At 45.3% G+C, this 19,254-nt stretch overlaps 1 protein-coding gene across 1 annotated transcript in view; it reads left to right on the top strand.

Annotated features, from left to right (window-relative positions):
- Positions 1-262: 262 nt before the first annotated feature.
- The window catches only part of MEGF9 (multiple EGF like domains 9), an 81,099-nt gene continuing 62,107 nt past the window's right edge, over positions 263-19,254 (top strand). The window contains exon 1 of the mRNA XM_073314811.2: positions 263-710. Coding sequence (XP_073170912.2) covers positions 263-710 — 448 coding nt within the window. The remainder of the gene's footprint in view (positions 711-19,254) is intronic.

The raw sequence follows: 19,254 nt of genomic DNA, 5'->3' as shown, positions 1-19,254 counted from the left end.
CCCGCCCCCCGGCGCCCCAGCCCGTCGGCCATTGGCGGGGCGGCGCCCCACGCCCGCCGTCACGGGGCCGGGCCCGGCGGGCGATTGGCTGGGCGCTCCCTCGCCGGCGCGAGGCGCGAGGGGGCGGGGGCAGGGGCAGGCCGGGCTCGCGGCCGGCTGTCACAGCGAGCCGCGGAGGGATGGTGCGGCGGCCGGCGGCCGGGCAGCGCGCATCGCACGCGGGCGGGCGGGCGGCGCGGATGGGGCAGCGCTGCGCGGCGCCATGAGGGTCCCGCGGAGCCCGGCGCGGCTCGCCCTGCTCTGGCTGGTGGCCGCCCTGGCCGCCGGCTCGCTGCCGCGGGGACCCAGCCCGGCCCCGGGCGCCGAGGCGGGGAACGAGCTCAGCCCCGAGGCCGCCGCGCCTCAGCCCACCTTCGCCGCCACCCTGGGCAGCCCCCAGCCCAGCGCCGCCGCGGGGCGAGCGCGGCCGGGAGCCCCGGAGCGGGCGAGCCTGGCGCCGGAGCGGGCGAGCCTGGCGCCGGAGCGGGCGAGCCTGGCGCCGGAGCGGGCGAGCCTGGCGCCGCCGGGAGCCCAGCCCGGCCCCGGCACGGCAGCCTCCCCGGTGGCGGCAGGTTCTCCCCGGCCCAGCCAGTGGCCCAGCACCGGCCTCCCCGCGGCAGTCCCGTCCCCACCTGCCGAGCAGGAGGACGTGGCCACCGGCGGCAGCCAAGGTGAGTCCCCGCCCCGCCCTGCTGCCTCTTTTGCCCCGCGCGGGGGGGACCATCCAGGGAGCCGCGGGCTTGAGCTGGGAAGGGGCCGATGAGGACGATGCTCAGGGTGCGCAGTGATGCCTGAGGCTCCTGAATGTTGAGCCAGCGCCAGAGGGAAACAGCCCCGGTGCCTCCCTGTCCCCCAGCTGCTGGGGACGATGGACGCTTCTGCTGATGGGGGCAGATGTAGACAGGCCAGGAGAAAAATGTTTGCTTCCACTTCCCCCACCCCGCCTCCCCCTCCAGGAAAGCCTGGGCGATCATCTGATGTTGAGCCGTGGTCAGCAAAGGGTCGTTTTTCTTTTTTGTCGTTCCGCTGGTTTTCTCACCTCCCTGCGGCGCTGGTTGTCTTTTTTTTTTTTTTTTTTTTCCTTGTGGTACATTTGGGTCATTCGTGGCATTTAAAATAGAAGACCCCGCAGAGGGATTTTCAGGATCAGGCCACATAAAGTTTGGTTTAAAGATAAGCAAGGGGCAGGTGTAAACTTGATCAGTTGCACATTAACAGAGGGTGGAGGCTTTTAGCTTTTCATTCACGGCTATTTCTCCTGCACGTCTGTGTTGATGACATATGGACGGTAATGACAAATGGACACAGGATAAAACCACAGACGAGAGTGGGAAGCTTTATGCTAGGCAGATGCCTGATGTCCGGTATCTACCTTGACAGACACCTGCTGTTTTTACCTTTTTATTACACTTTGGCAACACTGCTCATGCAAATACAAAAAAATTAGTTTTATTGAGCTAGAATATACCCAGTATTTCACCTCTGGTTTTTATAAATGGATGTGAGGGTGAGAAAGCAAATGTGGAATTTTGTTATGTACACATACTAACCCTTATTATGGGGTTGATCGTGCTCCCATTGAAGTCAATGGGAATTTAGAAATTGGATTGAATAGTAGCAGGGTTCCATGCCCCTATATTAAATAATGCTTGTACAAGCAAAGATCAGATTTTTCTATTGATCAAGGAGCCAACAAGGAGGAGTTTCATTTAAAAGAAACTTATTTGTAGAGCCTTTTATATTCTGAATTGTACATGGAGAGGAGGGGGTAATTGTTTGTGATGCCTTCAAGCAATGGTTTCTAGCACAAATAGTACAAATAAAGATGCACTAGGCTCCAATTCTGCTCCCTTTGACCTTGATGACAAAATTCCCATTGGCTTCAAAGGGAGCAGGGTTGGATTCATGTTGTGTTGATAAAGGGGGCATGTTAGCCATAATGGGGGATGGGGTAAAATCTATACAACACCCGTGACACACCTGTTTATCTATCTACTGAATGCATCCGATGAAGTGAGCTGTAGCTCACGAAAGCTTATGCTCAAATAAATTTGTTAGTCTCTAAGGTGCCACAAGTACTCCTTTTCTTTTTGCGAATACAGACTAACACGGCTGCTACTCTGAAACCTGTATATCTATAGGTATTTATAGATATATATGGCCGGGGGGGGGGAACCTGGGCTGCTTGTAGGAGAATACATGGAAGAAGTGTCTTTGGTATAATCACAAGTACAGATGATGATGATTGATCCCTGAGTGTGCAAGGGATGGAGAGGGCACAAGACACCTTCTCCTCCATCTTGAGTCACTTGTGCAGGGGCCCAGGAGAAGATGCTCGGCACAAGAATAGCTCCTAGCTAGAGCAGCAGCACCTTTAAAGGGGCAGGGAAGAATGTGGAGGAGGGCATGATCATCCTTCCACCCTAGCCAGCAGAACTGGGCAGGTTCAGAAGGGAGACCACACTACACCTTTAAGGGATGTAGCAACCAGTGTGCGCCCACTGTAAGGCATTGTGCTCCCTGGCCAGCCCCTAAAAGGCAAGTTGAGTCATAAGAGTAAGAGATTCTATCCACACGCCGGTGACAGGAAATTTACGTAGGCTGGGATTTGTGGTACTTGTTTATGTGGATGCTGTCTAAATTCTGTATATTGGGGAGGAGGGAAAGGGATATGTAAATGATGAGTATTTGCCAAGACTTTGGGAGGAGCCTGTGCAAATGCAATGCCTGATTTTTCATGTGAGTTAAAAAGGCCTTCAGCTTTTTTCCATTCTGGGAAGTATCACAACGTAGTCATAATCAACTCTAGGGCTGATTCTGCTTCAGTTGAATTCAGTGGAGCTATACCCAGTTATACCAGTTGAGTATCTGAACCTTATTTTTGTATTGGCTCTTCCATACATCTATATCCCCAAAATGCCTTAAAGAGCCATTATGGGAAAGGGTGAGATATGAAGCAGCAGAGGCCAGGGAGAAAAGCTGTTTTCAGCTGAGATTTGAAGTGATATGGAGAATTAGCGAGGTGGAGCATACACCCCTCTCCAGAGCTTTTGTGTTCTCATCCACATGTGTTGGAAACTCAGTTTTCTCCTAATGAAAGTAGACAAAACTCCGCTGAAGTCAATAGAGCTGTTCCCATTTACTCTCGCAGAGAATTTGTCCCTATAATTTCAGAAACGAAGACTGTTTTTACAGACAGACACTTATAAATACACCAACACTGAAGATATTTTTGAAGAAACAATGTTAAATTCCGGACAAGGATGTGAAACTGGATGGTATTTTGCTGCTCCTTTTTACCACTTCAGCAGTCAGTGTCCTTTTGAGCAGATGATTTCAGCCAACTTTTCTTTCATGGCTAGAAATGCGGTTTGTGGGAAACCTGGATTCTTCCCCTTTCCCACCCACACCCTTTTGTTTCTGTTGCGTTTTGTGTCTTTATTTCCTTTTGAAGATACAGGATGGTTTAAGGTTGGAAATGATAGATAAGACTAGGAGCAGGTTGTATTTTCTCAGAGCAAAAGCAACCTTCTCAGTTGTACAATGATTAAACTTCATCTGCTCTGTCAACAAACTAATTGAGTGAGTTGCAGTTTCCAGAATATGTAGTTTGAACCTGAGGGCCTGAAGTATTGAGAGTGAATAGACAGGTTGTTGAGTCATATAAAGTAAATATTCTCCAACTGATTTTATGCCTAGTGTTTCTCTGCTAACTGATTGAAATCTGTTGGGAGAGAAGATGACTTATATTAGGAGCAGCCATTATAGCCACCACCCAAAAATGTTTATGGTCATGTCTGGAAGTACTGTAGTGTATCACCTCCAAAACAGGTAATGCAGTACCAGAAAGTACTCCTCTATTACGCAGCCTCCACAAGGACAGTACTTCTAGCAGCAGTATCTTGGAATTATATCCAAACCCCTCACCTTTTAAGGCTAAGAGAACCAGGGCCTCTTGATTTCATGCTTTATTGAGACAGTGAGCGGAGCTGTCTAGTTTCCATATAGACAAAAGTACAAGTATCCTGCATAGATGATGCAAGACGTGAAAGGAAAGCTCAAAATTTAATGAGGATCCTCACTCTTCCATGTTCTGTGCATGATTCTTCCATGTTCCATGTATGATTCTTGCATGTTTGCTGGGATGGGTGGTTTCAGTTAAGGACTGGGAGTCAGGAATTCTTGAGTCTAATCCCAGTGCTGCCTCTGACCTCCCCTCCCTGCCCCGGGGCAAGTTACTACACCTGTCTGTACTTCAGTTTCCTCATCTGTAAAATGGGAACAACAATACTTTCCTTATCTACTGCAGGGATGGAAAGACAATTTGTTAATCATGCTTGTGAAGCTCTTAGAAGTTGGTAAATGCTAATTATTATTAATAGCTACAGCCAGTTGATGTCCACATTATTCATCTTTGGTGCCTTTAATACCGCAATGATAGGCACCTTAGAAACACCTCTGTGGACAGGTTACACTCACTCTTGCATGTTGTTCGTTAGTAAAGGCAGTTTGAGTTTGATTCATGGAGGGTTTAATGTACAGTAACAGATGTAATGGGTTTAGGCCACCAAGTCCGGAATACATGAACCAGGAGAGTGGCTTCCTTTTTGTGTGTGCAACATAGTTCATTTTAATCCGAGGCATATACCTGATTTCATATGGAAAAGCCTGTTTGATTTGCGAAGTTGGTATATGTGGTAGGCACAGCCATCAGCCTGCACCCTAGTTAATCCATATATTTTTAGTACTGTTCCAGTCTATGAAGTGTCACTGGGAATCCTGTAGGGGCAGAGATTCATTTTCAAACAGTCATGTGTGGTTTTAACCACACAACTACCATTACAATCAATGGCCATCACATGGCTGACTACAGAAATGGACCCCGTTTTATCAAGGCTGCATTTACTCTCAACACTACTATTGCAACCCATAATGGGGAGAATAACATTTTGTTGGAAGCTGGTGGGCTGGATTCTCATCTGGTTTAAATAAGGAGCAACTCCATTGGAATGAATAGAGTTACGCTGGTGTCAGATTAGTGTAAATGGGAGGAAAATCAGGCCTAATGTTTGTTTGGCTCTGTCAAGATGTGAAGTGCTATTTAAGTGCTGTTACTATTATTTTATTAGCAATGTATTTTTTCCTTCCACACATCAGTTTACAGCTGTTTCAACAGTAGGTGCAGTGTTGTCAACTCTTGTGACTTTTATCACTAGTTTCGTGATATGTGATGTGGCTTTTTCCCCGAGTCTCAGCTCCTGAAGTCATGTGATAATATCAGAACCTCAGCTTTCATTTATAAGAAAAGTAAGTTTCTAGCCCTCAAGGTTGTGGAGAAAAGCTTGAAAATTTGACCTCTCAAGGCTCCAACAAGGGAAGCAAATAAAGAGTCCCCAATTTTTTTTAAAGTTACTATCTTTAAGTGAATCTCAGGATTTTTCAGGGGCTTAGCTCTTTGTGTGAGGGGGGTGATAGGGGGAGGCATTGATGATTCCGATCTTGGGAGTGGCTAGGCAGGTCATTTAGTTCATTATAGTCAAGGTTTTTGTTTTCCATACACAGAGAGCAAAATATTTTTCAATCCAGAAGATTTATTTGTATCAGATGAACAAACCAGAGAGAACAAATGCAAAATCTTCATGAGAGAAAGATCAGAATGTGTCTCACTGTATAAATCCCCCATCTTGATTCCCTTTCAGAGCCTGGCTCGGGCCCAACCCCAGATGAACAGGGAGACAGACCTATTGAATGCAATGGTTTGCTACATAGAAAATGGATTGATTGCTACCTACACCTCAGTCCAAAACCCTAAATCCAGACATCCCTGGAATTTTGAGGTTATTTGAAATCTGAACCCAGATCCAGGTTTCAGAAACTGTCTCCACTTTTGCAATGGTTCTAACCGGATCTCTAGCTCAGTACCACCAAATTTTGGGTGTTCAGAATCTGGTTCCATATCTGAATTTTGCAACATGTACATTTTGAGCATAGGGGAAAATAATAATTCTTTGAGCACCTATCGGGAAAGGTACCTGAAGTGATTGTGGATACGCAGCATTATTTGCATAAATGAAGCAGATCTTGGTACATTGAAATGTGGGGTATCAGGCAAAGCAAGGTATCCTGACAGTAAGTGACCTGTGTAACCACATTTAGAATACTACTATCTGTGCTGTTTTGTTGCTGGGAATACTCTATCCAAACTGAAAAGGTGCAGCCGAAAGCAGCCAGATCGATTGTGTCCATGTTAGAATGAAAGATTAGCTAATAGACTTTGCTCACAAACAAGAGACTAAGGCAAATCCCATAGAGGGTTATAAAATCCTGGAAGGAGTACAGTACTTCCAAACAGCTGTCTTGTAAACAAGAGATGTTTCGGGACTGGGGCCATTGAGGGCATTTGCAGCTCTGTTTCCCTACTCATCCTGACACCTCATGGCCCTGATTGGGTCCCCACCTCTAGTTTGCCTTTGACTGTGTCCTTGAGGTTTGTGCTTTGGGGAAAAGTGCGGTGTACAATACGTAAAGGGGAAGGCAGGGTGGGATAAGTATGGGACTTGGAACCAGGAACTGCTCCGGTCTGGATCTCTGACTCAGCCATAGGCTCCCTTTGTGACCTCAGGCAAGCTATGTGAACCTGTCTTAGTTTCCCCATCGGTAGATGAGGGATAATAACACTTTCCCACCTCACAGGGGGTGCTACAATGTAATATTTTAACATGCACAGCACTTTATAAATCTGGACTAACACAAAAAGCAGCATTGTAAGGCAAGAGAGATGGATCTGAGTTTGAGTTTGGATCCAGCTGAACACTGCTGCCACAAGTACTCCTTGTTAGTTTGTATCAGCAAAAAGAACACAGCTACCACTCTGAAACCTGTCAACATTTTATAGAATCTCACCCACTATTGCATCAGACTTAAGCTTCTTGCATCAAATTTTCAAAGCTCCTAAATGCCACTGGGACTTATAGGCACTTAGCTGCATTTTGAAAATTTTACCCCTTGTCACGAAAGCGCTACATAACTCCTTTGTCTCAACTTACTCATCTTCCTTTATCAAGCTTTGTTTGGGCTCCGCAACCTCTCAGCTGCTTTGGCCTACATATTTATCAGTTTCTTGCACAATCCCTTCAGTTCCTTCTTCCACAAACCCCTCTCCTTTACATCGAATGACCCCCTCCGAGCTGATCCGCGTTTTCCTACCCACATTTACGTTCCTCTTAAAGACCCACTTCTGCTACACTGCCTACAGTGAATTGAGCTGACTTGTGTGTCATTGGCCTGTTACAATGCCCTTTCCTCTGTGCTCTGTCTGTTTGTCTTTCCTTAGGCTCCAACCTTCTACTTGAGCACATCAGACGCGCTGAGTGCATTGGAGGTGCTACCCTAGAGAAATAATACTAAGGGCTGTCTCTGAGGTTCTCGAGTGATGTTTGGATTTGGGCCTATCTTTAATAAAGAACTGAAGATCAGTTAAAAGAAAAGGAGGACTCGTGGCACTTTAGAGACTAACAAATTTATATGAGCATAAGCTTTCGTGAGCTACAGCTCATTTCATCGGATGCATCGAATACAGACTAACATGGCTGCTACTCTGAAACCTGAGGATCAGTTGCTTTCCAAGTACCTGAAAAGCAGGCAGCTGTTGGCTGCTTTTCATGGGGAATGAGAAACAATTTTGAGGAGTGTTTTTTATTCAAATATAGGCTAGCATGGAAACCCGAGACCTGGAGAACATTCTCCCTGCCACTCTTTGCTTCCCTTTCTTCCTCCATCTGACTGAGGCTGATCTTTCTCACGTCTGCTCACAAAACTGCCTCTCTCTTCCCTAGATTTTCACCACTGGATGAATGCCATGATCTTCCTCTTGCCACTGCTGCTGGGGGTTGGTGTATGTCGGTATGGCATGGCAGGATGGTAGGGCTTCACAGTTGTTCCTCTTGGGTGCATTAGAAGTTGTAATGTAGGAATTACTAGGTGAGGTTCTGTGGCCTGTGTCATGCAGGAGATCAGACTAGATGATCATAATGGCCCCTTTTGGCCTTAAAATCTATGACTCTCCAAGCAGGGAAGGCTCCCAATCCATGGATATCGATATCTCTCTGGTGCTGGAAGACAACTTGGCTGAAAGCAATCCAGGAAGAGCCTGATGGTGCTTGCCTTATCTTTAGACAAAAAGGATGGGGTACAATATGTATAGAACGACCTATGGGAGCTGCTCCAAGCCGGCACAGTCCTGTCCTCTTGCTAAGCACTTGGAAATACAGCTTACGCTTGGTATCATTTGAAAGCTCTGGATTTGCAGTTCGACATGGCTGACAAGATACCAAAGTTTCAAGGAGACAACATCAGGATTTAAAATTTTTTTTTTTTTTTTTAAGAAATGGAAATTGAATCCCGGCTGGGAAGTAAGGAATGGTTGTGCTACATAGAAACCATCCTGGGAGGGGCCAGAGGAGTGAGGGTGTATGTTATAAATCATGAGCCTCCTATTGTGAGTCTGAAAAAATAAATAAATAAAATCATGTTGCCTTCAGCAGGAAACAGAACAACAAAGTACGCATTGCCGCTTTCATGGAGCGGGTGTGGTGTGGTCTCAGAGCCATGTCAAACTCACATATACATCGAACTGTCAGCAGTGCCAACCACAAGCATTAAAAACAATCATGAGTTAGGACAGAAAAATAATATGAGATTATAAAACCTCATAAATTTTGGGTCATCTTACTTGCTGGTTCTTGAGCCTTTGGGGATCACATTTTCAAACTTTCTCAGCAATGAAGAGGGCTAGAAATTTGTATGGTTTTTTTGTTTTTGTTTTTTTATGAAAACTGAGTCTCACAGTATCACATGATTCCAGGAGTTGTTGGGGCTGAAAGAAAAATCCCAAAGAATGCTCAGTATAAAATTGCAAGAATTAGCAATGCTGAATTACAGAACATCCTGATCTGTTTACTTAAGGTACCTATCTGGCTCCATCATTGCAGTGTATGAGCACCTCACAATCTTTGAATGTATTTATCCACACAATTCCCCTTTGAGACATGGCAGTGCTATTATTCTCATTGAACAGATGGGGAAATGAGGCACAGAGAGACAAAGTGACTTGCCCCAGGTCACACAGGAAGCCTGTGGCGGTACAGGGAATTGAACCCAGGTTTCAGGCCAGGGGTTAGGGCCTAGGCTGTCTTTCCTTTCTGGTAACTAAAACCTCAGTGCTTGAGTCTGTCCCCTGGACTCCAAACACAAGGTAATTCATTCTGCTGCTTATAAAATTGAAACGTTAATGCCATTTGGCAGACAGGAAATGCTTCCACAGATCTGATCCGATTGCCCAAGCTCTCAAGAGGGAGTGGGATGTTGCTACTCAAGATATATCTTTTATCAATAGAAATAAACTCATTTCTATGCTGGCTGTGAGGAGTTCAGGTTTCTCTTGGGAATATGTGGCTGGGGGAAGGGATTGTTGTTTCTGTTTTCCTCCATTAAAAACCTGTTTTAAAAAAACAGCTTACAGGGGCTGAATTGCCTTACATAAATTAGATTGCAGCAGAGACTTTGTTTAGCTGTTATAAATGAGGTTCCTGCAAAGACTCTGATTAGCTTCAGAGCCCTGGGTGCCCATAGAGTGTTTGATCCTGCCCCCTTGGGTCACACTGAGCAGCCATTGAAATCGACAGGGCTCCTTGTACAGTAAGGCATTGATCAGCATGAATATGGGGACAGAATCTGGCTCCCAGGTAGGGATTTTTATATCTGCTACCTAAAGGCTAGATTGGAACTCTGCCAGGTACTCTGCCTGGTGAGTAGCTGCACCACCCCACGAATGGACCAGAGAACGCAATAGGATTCAGAACCTCAGGTCCACCCCTGCTCCTGCCCGCTGGAGGAGGAGTGAGTTACTTCACTGCCTTCTTGGGAACAGCACATGACCCCTCTCTGCTCCTGGCCAGGGCTGCTCCTCCTCACAGTGGGGAATTTTCAGAAGAGTAGTCCCACCTGTCCTCCCCACAGCCAGTGTCACAGTCTGAGCAGGACCCAGTGGGAGAATAGTAGGGGCCTTGTAAGGTTGAATTAGGTGTGTGACGGTCTAGCTCTCAGTGGTGGTTTTCATTGAACAGAAGAGAGAGCTGCTTGGTTGAGGGGGTTTTCTGGAACATACGTCGCTGACTGCAGAGAACAGACCATCTAAACATGATGACATAGCCCTAATCTGCCTAGGAATGTTTGATCTTAACAAAGCTAGCCCATTGTTTAATGACTGAATTCCTTTCCTGGTTGATGCTCTTTGGGCTGCTGCTCTATTAATTCCACTGAGAGTTGGCAACACATGAAGAATTGCAGAATAGGGGTAGAGGGTGAGCTTTCCTGGTCCTTCTACACCAGAGCCGAGCAAGCGAGATCAACAGGACTTTTCTACCTAGGGAGGACTGCAGGGCTGGCTCTAGAATTTGTACTTTCTGCTCCATGCACACCTGCGTCCTATTTCAGAGCAGGTGTAAGTGGCAGCAACCTCAGTTGAGTTGCATCTGCTTACACCAAGTCTGAGTTTGAACCCATGCTACTCAGACTAGACATATGCTGAATGTCCAGTATTTGAAGTAAAATTTGCCCATAACTGTAACTAATTCAGAGTCTAAGCATGAGAGACTAGAGTGTTTTCCTTCAAAACTCCTGCAACGCTGCCCCTTCCTCTAAGGTTCATGTCTACACTATAAGGTTTGCCATGATGATCAGCTAGCATTTTGAATTAATTAATCCCATGTCCATATAAATAAACCCAGAGAAGAATAGCCAGCCATGACAGTCTTGGGTATTTGCTAGTACTCATTGCTATACATGCCTTTTAAAAATTGGACAGGGGACTGGTTCTGTAGCCTTTCAGTGAGAAAATGGAACTATTGTGTTTCTCTCTTCAGAGTTCCTGAGCTGTTTGTAGCCAACCTTCACATGAACTAAATGAGAACCCTTTCTCTGGGTTTGTCTGAATGCTTTCAAGCACTGATTTTGGGGTGTGTCACCCAGCATTCCATCAGTCATGCTTTCTGCCACGGGAGCAACAGTGCCAATGCCTAGAAAAAGGAGGACGCATGTCCCAGTGGTTAGGGCCGTAATCTGGCAATGGTGAGACCTGTGTTCAGCTCCTTGCTCTGCCACAGGTGACCTGTGTGAACTTGGGCAAGTCACTTAACCTCTCCATGCCTCAGATCCTCATCTGTGAAATGGGGACAATAGCACTTCCCTACTTCATAATGCTGTTGTGAGAATGAATACATTACAGATGAGGTGCTTAGATGCTACAGTGATGAAGGCCATAAAAGGACAGGGGAGAATGTGGGTCTAGGACAGAGCAGGCTAAGAGCTGGGAGTCAGGATCCTGGGGTCATATTTTCAGTTCTGTTGCTCAGATTTTAAGGCCAGAAGGGGCCATTGTGATCATCTAGTCTGACCTCCTGCACATCTCAGGCCACAGAAGTTCATCCATCCGCTCCTGAAATAGATCCCTAACCTCTGCCTGAGTCACTGAAGTCCTCAAATCTTGATTTAAAGACTTCAAGTTACAGAAAATACACCATTTACTCTAGTTCAAACCAGCAAGTGACCTGTGCCCCGCAATGCAGAGGAAGTTTAAAAAAAAAAAAAACACAAAAAACCCCATGGTCTCGGCCAGTCTGACCTGGGGGAAAATTCCTCCTCTGCCCCAAATACGGTGATCAGTTCGACCCTGAGCATATGGGCAGGACCCACCAGCCAGATGCCTGGGAAAGAATTAGCTGTAGAAGCTCAGAGCCCTCTGTGTCTAGTATCCCGTGTCTGGCTGTTGGATGTATTTGCCATGAGCGGGCTCACATGGACTGCAGCTGCTGACTTGCTCCGTCACCTATACAAATTAATTAGCACCAGCCACTGTACACATTTGAAGTCAGTGGGAGTTTTGCCATTGAGTGTAATGGGAACAAGCCTGTGTTCTTAATCTCTCCATGCCTTATTAATGTTGTCCATAAAATGGGTATAATACTTGTCTACCTCCCAGCAGGGTTGCCAGGCTTAATTAATTAGCGCGCATCTGGAAAGTTAGTTGGAATTTCCCCCATACATGTCCATATTGATTCAGTTAGGGCTGCTGACGTATTTTGGACCTGCAGCTGCTACTACTCAAGCCACAACAAGGGATATAGCTAAACTTTGAAATGAGAGGAAATTTGAACACATAGGGACACTTGGTCTTGGGGCGGGGGGGGGGGGGGTATATTCCTCCCACCTCAACCTGGCATTCCAGCTCTTCATGGCAATTATTACTAAATCAGTTGTAAATGTGGCTAATTTGACATTTCACAAGCTTTAAACTTGTGTGTGTGTATATATATAAAAATCTGTGTTAACCTCTTAGTTCTTGCTTTACACTGCATCTCCTCTGTGTAATCAGTAGGCTGCATATAACCTTTACCTGCATAACTGGTCATGCTTGCAGCATGCTTTCAACTAAATCTGCTTCGTTCCTTTCCCTACAAATTATATTTCATCAATTTTACGGCAGCTTTACATGGTATTTTGACTGATTGGCTGCCTATATTAACTAATAAAGCAGCTAAGATAGCTTTGATCCTGTATTTTTATGGAAATGATGGCATGTATTTCTGGGTAGCTGATTAATGCCATGTGTATTTTTAATGTACTAGCTTTACTGTGTGGTCTGTGCTAAATGATTATATGGTCAAGCTGGGTTCTTTAAGTTGCTTATGAAAAGCATGTTGAAATGGATCATATTTGGTTTTTTTCAATAGTCTCCTCTTGTACTATTTCAGTTCCCATAGATCCTTTCTTTCTAGGGTCACTTACATTAGCACAGTGCATTCATGTTTTATTGGTAACAATAGAGAATTCATTGACTGCATTACACAGCCCGTAAATTTAGAGCATCAAGTTGGAGGCTCATGGAAGATAGAGATGTGAAAACAACCTGTCAGGTCCTCTAATCCATTCCCTTCCTAATGCTGATTATTTCCTGCAGGGTATTTTTCTGCATCTTTGTCTAGTCTAGGTTTAAATGCCACAGTAGTGGCGCTTTCACCGCCTCCATAATCCATGCTAGTAAGGATTGTTCTCTGTCTGTGGGAAGCGTGATGGGGGCCTGTGCACACTCAGTCCCTCCCGGAGGAGGGCAAACCAGAGTAAAATAGACAGACAGGAAAGATGAAGTGGCAGATGTGTAGCTGCAATGTATGTTCTCCCCCGCCAACCCTTTCCATTCCTGGGAGCCCACGAAAGCTGCTCTATGACAGCTCCGTGGTGTTGGGCCCCTAACTCTTATACTGCGGTGGCGGCACCTAGAGTCCTCAACCAAGTGAAAGCTCCACTGTGCGAGGTGCTGTACAAACCTAGAGGAAATAACAGTCCCTGTCCCAAAGAGCTTACAGTATAAAAGGCAAGACAAGGGTGAGACCAGTGAGGATCAGAGGGGAGAGGATGAGTGGGAAACAAAAATAGCAGGCTGCTTTGACATTGATTGTGTGCATGTGTATACCACACCGCCAGTCCTCAGCAGCAATCCTAACTCTGGAAGGGCAACTTCAGCAGCATCCTAGCAAAAAAGGGAAACGAGTCTAATTTGGGGCATATAATTACTGTCTTCTGTCACCCAATGTTTAACAATCAAGGTTAGCGGGTACTAAGGAAACACTTCTTTATGGTATGATCAGAACTATCTCGGTGATGACTGTACTTTCCGGAGTCAGGCAATGACTCATTCCGAGGACACCACCTGAGTCAGAAGATCTCGCTGTTCCTAAAATAGTTTATTTTTAATCATTCCCTGTGACCTATACAATAATGCAGCGTGCAACATGCCCCACCCTTGCCTTTATTTGATTCTCAACCCAAGGGTTGAAGAATCCCTTTCAGAACTGTTGATTCCAAAGATTACCAGCTCTTTTCTTGGTAACTCTGTTGTTTAGAGGTAGAGTTTCTGAATGGTGGAACAGTCCTAGACCCTGTAAAGGAGTCCAGGAGACCTCATTCTCTTCTAGAGTGGAAGCGTGTAGGTTTCCCAGTTCCTGGAAGCAGTAAGCAGATGTCCTTCAATTCACTTGCAGAGAAAATAGGATGAGAAGGCATTTCCTTTATATCGTTTCACCTGAAGTGAAATGTGCCAGCTTTGCTCACCCTGTGGTGTTCTGATGTGGCTTCCTGAAGGAATCAGCTTTTTCTCTGCAATCTGAGATGCAGCACGACTAGCGTTCTCTGGGGTAGTGGTGACACAAGTAAAAAGTGAGGTGGTACATTTGTGAGCCCGTGAATCGGGACTTCCAGGCTCTGGGGCAGCCCCAGTTCCATAATTATGGGAGCCTTTGTGTAAGTTGCTGAGCTCCGTACCCATAGGTACCCTGGGTATAATGAGTCAGATTCACCTCCTAGCCCACGTCCCAGTGCCAGCCTGTTGGATCCCATGGGGAATTCTCTCCTGTGAGAGGACAGGTGTTTTGTGGTTCCCCCCACCTCTCGCCCTGGTATCCTTACCTGGAGATTCCCCCATGCAGTTTCTGCACCATCATGAGAACCGCAACAGAGGTCACACTGATGCATGGATTTGCCCCCAACAGTTGTGCTGTCATGGGGAACAACAAGGCATGGTCAAGTCACTTTTGAATGAACAGGAAGGCAGGAGGGATGATCTTGCCGTTAAGGCACTGGGCTGGGTTTTAGAACACTGGGATTCAATTCCCAACTCTGCCACAGACTTCCAGTATGGCTTTGGACAAGTCCGTAGTCAATCTGTGTCTCCTTTCCCATCTGTACAATGGGGATGACAATATTGCCTTTCTCCCATCCTTTGTCTAGATTGTAAGCTGTGCGGAGCAGGAGTGCTTTGTGCTCTGTGCATGTACAGCATCTAGTACAATGAGACCCTCATCTTGGTTGGAGCCATGAGGGGCAACTGTAATACAAATAGTAAATCATGCTCTTTGAAAGTCTTGCATGAAAGGTGCTATAGAAGTGCAAAGTATTATCGTTCTTATTTATTATTAAGGCTGGTTGAATGAAACTAAGCATTTTTCCCATTGGGTTTTGTGAAAAGTCAACATTTTCTGTGGGGAAAAGATTTTGGTGGAATTTTCCACTGGAAAATCTAAATTGAATGTTTCTAAACCAAAATTTTTCAAACTTCATGTTTCACAAAAAGTTTCAATATTTGACTTATTTTTGTGCTCTGATTTGGGATGAAAACAAATGTTGACATATCAGACATTCCCCTTTCCAGTCAGCTCTATTACCTTTCTTACCATAAACAAACAAAACATAGCGTTACTGGTTTGTTTTGCCCAACATACAGACCTAGTAACATATAAACACCATAAAGGCAGCCATACAGAGAAGAGAAAAATCGAGCAGGATCTTTTATGCCTGCATCAGAATAGATGACATGGGAACAGGAGAGACTTTCTGGGTAGACTAAAAACTAGGGGCTGTCTTTCCAAAATAGGAATAGCTTGCATAAGTAATTGACTAAATCAATGCCAGTTTTCCGCCACATCTTTGCTTGGCTATTAAATATATGGTCTTGTTTTACTGCTTTAGGAAACCAAGCAAATTGAATTGCATAACACAAGACAGATTGTATAAGATGGTTTCATTTCCATACTCCTCTTCCCCTTGCAGCTCTACAACCAACAGTCTAGGAGAGCTGGTGGGTTTTTTAAAATTATTTTGAATTAATCTGACTTCACAATATCAAGCACAGAAAGATCCAAAGATTTGGTAAACAAAGTTCCCAAATCAAATCAGAGTGCAGACCTGTTGGCTCTTGTCGGGGCTGGATATTGTTCTTTTTCTTTTCTTAGAGCCTTCTCTTCTATTTATAGCAGCTACTTCATTCTCTGCCTTTGTCATATTCTCAGTCTGGCTTTTTTCTTTTTTGTGGGCTTTCCTTCTCTTCAAGTCCTGTTACTCGGGCGAAACTCCCCCTGAAGTCAACTGAGGTTAGAACTGTGGAACTTGCCTCCTCTGCCTTGGGGATTTGACCCAAACACAGCTGCTGGTGCAGACCTGCAAAGGGGCTGTTTGCACAATTGGAGCTTACACTGTTTTCAAGCTGGGGGAACGTGTTTCAGTGCAAATAGTGGCTTTGCCTGTCTGTGCTGGGAGTGCACTGGTGCTGTAATTTGAGTGAATCCCTAGGGTGGACAAGACCTGGAAGCAGAATTTGATCCAGTGGGTGATTTGCCTCCATAGGGAGTCTTGCATAGGGCTGGCTGTCTTCACTCTGTGTAGACATCCTCTTCCTGTTTGTCTTTCTCTCCCCTTTTTGTCCTCAGATACTTATTATGACTTATTTTTATTTCCCTGGTGCCTAAAAACCCTAGTTAAGGGGCAGGACCCCGTTGTGCAAGGTGCTGTACCAGAACAGAACAAAAAACAGGAGTTTCCCATGTGCTGCAATAAAGGCTTCCTCCCATACCCCCAACACTGAATGTTAGTGGGTTATGATGACTATCCTCTTTGTTCTCACTGGAGATTAAACCCCAGGCTTCTAGACCCCAGGATATGAGCCTCTAGAGATTGTGCTAAAGTCCCTTAGCTAGGAGCCTGTAGTACTGTAGTAGGGCCATTCTCTATGGATCAGGTGCAGAGGGAGCTGTATAACTCACACCTAATAGTGAGCTATACAATGTCAAGGTGGGGGAGGAGCTAAATTCTCCAGTGAGTTATACGATGAGAGAGAGTTCACCAAATACCTGTTATGAAAGAAAAGTTAGCAAATGCTATATCTGCTGATAGAGCTTCTCCCTTCAAGGGCAAGCTGGACACACAGGGTATAAGCTCTCTGCAAAGTACGTATTATTATTAACGTGCCTTCCTTGGCTTGCGGCTGCTGTTGAGAAATCCAAGACTGGCTCCAGATAATGAATGACAAACATTTCCCTTGTCTTAACTATTTTACTGTGAGCATTTTACTCCTGGAAGTCTACTATTCGTTGTTAATAGCATGCCACCGTTGACATTCATTCCCACTGAAGCACGACATTGGGATAGTCTCTTTTGTTTCATCTCTCGTTGGTTTCTTTTCAGGACACACTGTTGTGCAAGCCTAACCCGTTTAAAATTAAAATACACTGATGACCAAAATACTTAAGGGATGCACTGATAAATGAGTCTACAGTGCTGGCTTCCCTACAAAACAAGCCGCGTTTTAGGACCAATTGGGGAAGAGGAATGATCTTGGTGTGAGAAGACAGGCCTAGATGTCAGAGAAAGGGGGTTCTGTTCCCAGCTTTTTATTGTTGGTTATTGCGGTAGGGCCTAGAGACCCCAATCAAGGACCAGGGCTCCTTTGTGTTACGTACTATACAAACATAAAAGACACAAGCTGGTCCTTGCCTTAAAGAGCCTGCTGCTCTCACTGACTCTGATGTGTGGTGTTGGGCATGTCATGTTAGGGCCTGGTTTTCCAGAGGTGTTGAGCACCTGCGGCTCCCATAGACTGCAGTTAAGATTTTGGGAGTCTGGTTTTCAGACTCAAGAGCTTTGTGCCTTGTTTTCCTCATCTGTAAAATGAAGACAATACTCCCCCCTCCTGCAACGTCGCAGGTGTGTTTTTTGTAAAGCTTAACTCATTCATATTTGTGAAGCTCTACTTCATACTATGGCACTGAGGTGTGTGTGTATATATATTTTCCTTTCTACTCTCTCATCTAGGAAGTTTGGCTGAGATTTTTTATTTTATCATGGAGGAATCCCTGTATTTTAGCTTTTATTGGTCTTGGTGTCCTTTGTGCCTGATTCTCCATTGACCTGCCCTTGGTGGCATCATCTACATCTCTGCAAAGTAGATCTAAAGAGCTTCGGGGGCACTATGCTGATTTACCTCAGTTGAGGATATGGCCCACTGGCTTCAAAGGAGCAACACTGACTTGCACCAGCTGGTCATTTTGCATGTTTACTGCAATGGAGGTATGTTGGTTTGGGGATATGGTGCTTTAATGTAAGAGTGATGCAAGGCTTCCACTCTTCGGTTTGAACCACTAAGATCCAGTAAAACACTGGGAGATAGAAAATGTTAGAGTCCTTGGGCCATTCTGTTACGCTGGAGTGGAGCCTATTGACACTCGGTTTGAATTTGGTCCATTGACTTTAATGCATTGAACCAGCATAATTGAAAGGAGAATTTGGCCTATCTTAGTGACAACAAAGTAGTTGGAATGGTCCATATTACCAACAGCTGATGATTACATGCATTTCCCTATTTAAAACAGGTAAATGGCGATTTGAAGCCTAGTAACATAGGAGGAAGGAATCCCTTAAATTCTGGCATCCCCCTCAGATTCAAGAATACTTCATATATACATAAAAAACATTACAACAGCTTAAAAATAAAAAGGGCTCAAGTGCAGGATTGGTTGAAGTTTCATTACCCTGCCAGTTGAGAAGAACAGAGCCAGCCTGCAAAATGGATGGTGCAATGAACATGTCTTGTATGCACATCTGCACATCCAAACGAAGCTGGTAGATTTCACTTCAGGCCACTGACAATGCCCATTTAAAATTGTGCTCAGTCTAATACCTGCTTGCATTTCTTACTGGGCTCTGAAGGATGGGACTTCGGAGTGGATGATTCTTGAACTTTTCTCTCCTTTGCTGAGTGAACTATTTTGTGAAACCAGCCAGACAGGTTTGTCCGTGCATTTCTAATGCTGTGACACAACAAGTAATGAGAGAACAATCCAACAGACTTGAATGTCCTGTTGATCCAGTAAGGCAGATGACTTAGGTACTTAGCATTGAGCACACAATAGTAACACACACACAGAGAGTGCTTTACGAACGTTACCCCGTGGAGCAGATCAAGGCTGCTAGAGTTGGGACGGAGAATGCAAGAAGCCCTAGCCCCCAGCCTTGTGCTCCATCCACTTTTGTTCCTAACCTTGCAGTGAGACCGCATGTACATTTTAGAGAGGGCTCCAGCCCCTAGGAATCTTCCTGCTATAATGTAGATGCTCAACTGCCATGGTGATGAGTGCAGTAAAAATGTCTGGTGTGGCGTATAACACTTATGAATTGTTTTCTCTGGCCTGCACTTTTAAATTTTTCAGGAACCTGCCCATTTGCAGGAGCATTGACTCTTTTGTGAGGTGGAACTGATGCAGCATGTTAAAGGGGATATACACATTCTACCTACTCATGGAGATCTGGAGTCTTGTTTTCCTTGGGGAGGGA

Source organism: Lepidochelys kempii, chromosome 16 (assembly GCF_965140285.1).
Source record: "Lepidochelys kempii isolate rLepKem1 chromosome 16, rLepKem1.hap1, whole genome shotgun sequence".
Lineage (NCBI taxonomy): Eukaryota > Metazoa > Chordata > Testudines > Cheloniidae > Lepidochelys > Lepidochelys kempii.
Note: the sequence above shows the minus strand (reverse complement) of the source record. Positions and strands in the feature narration are given on the sequence as shown.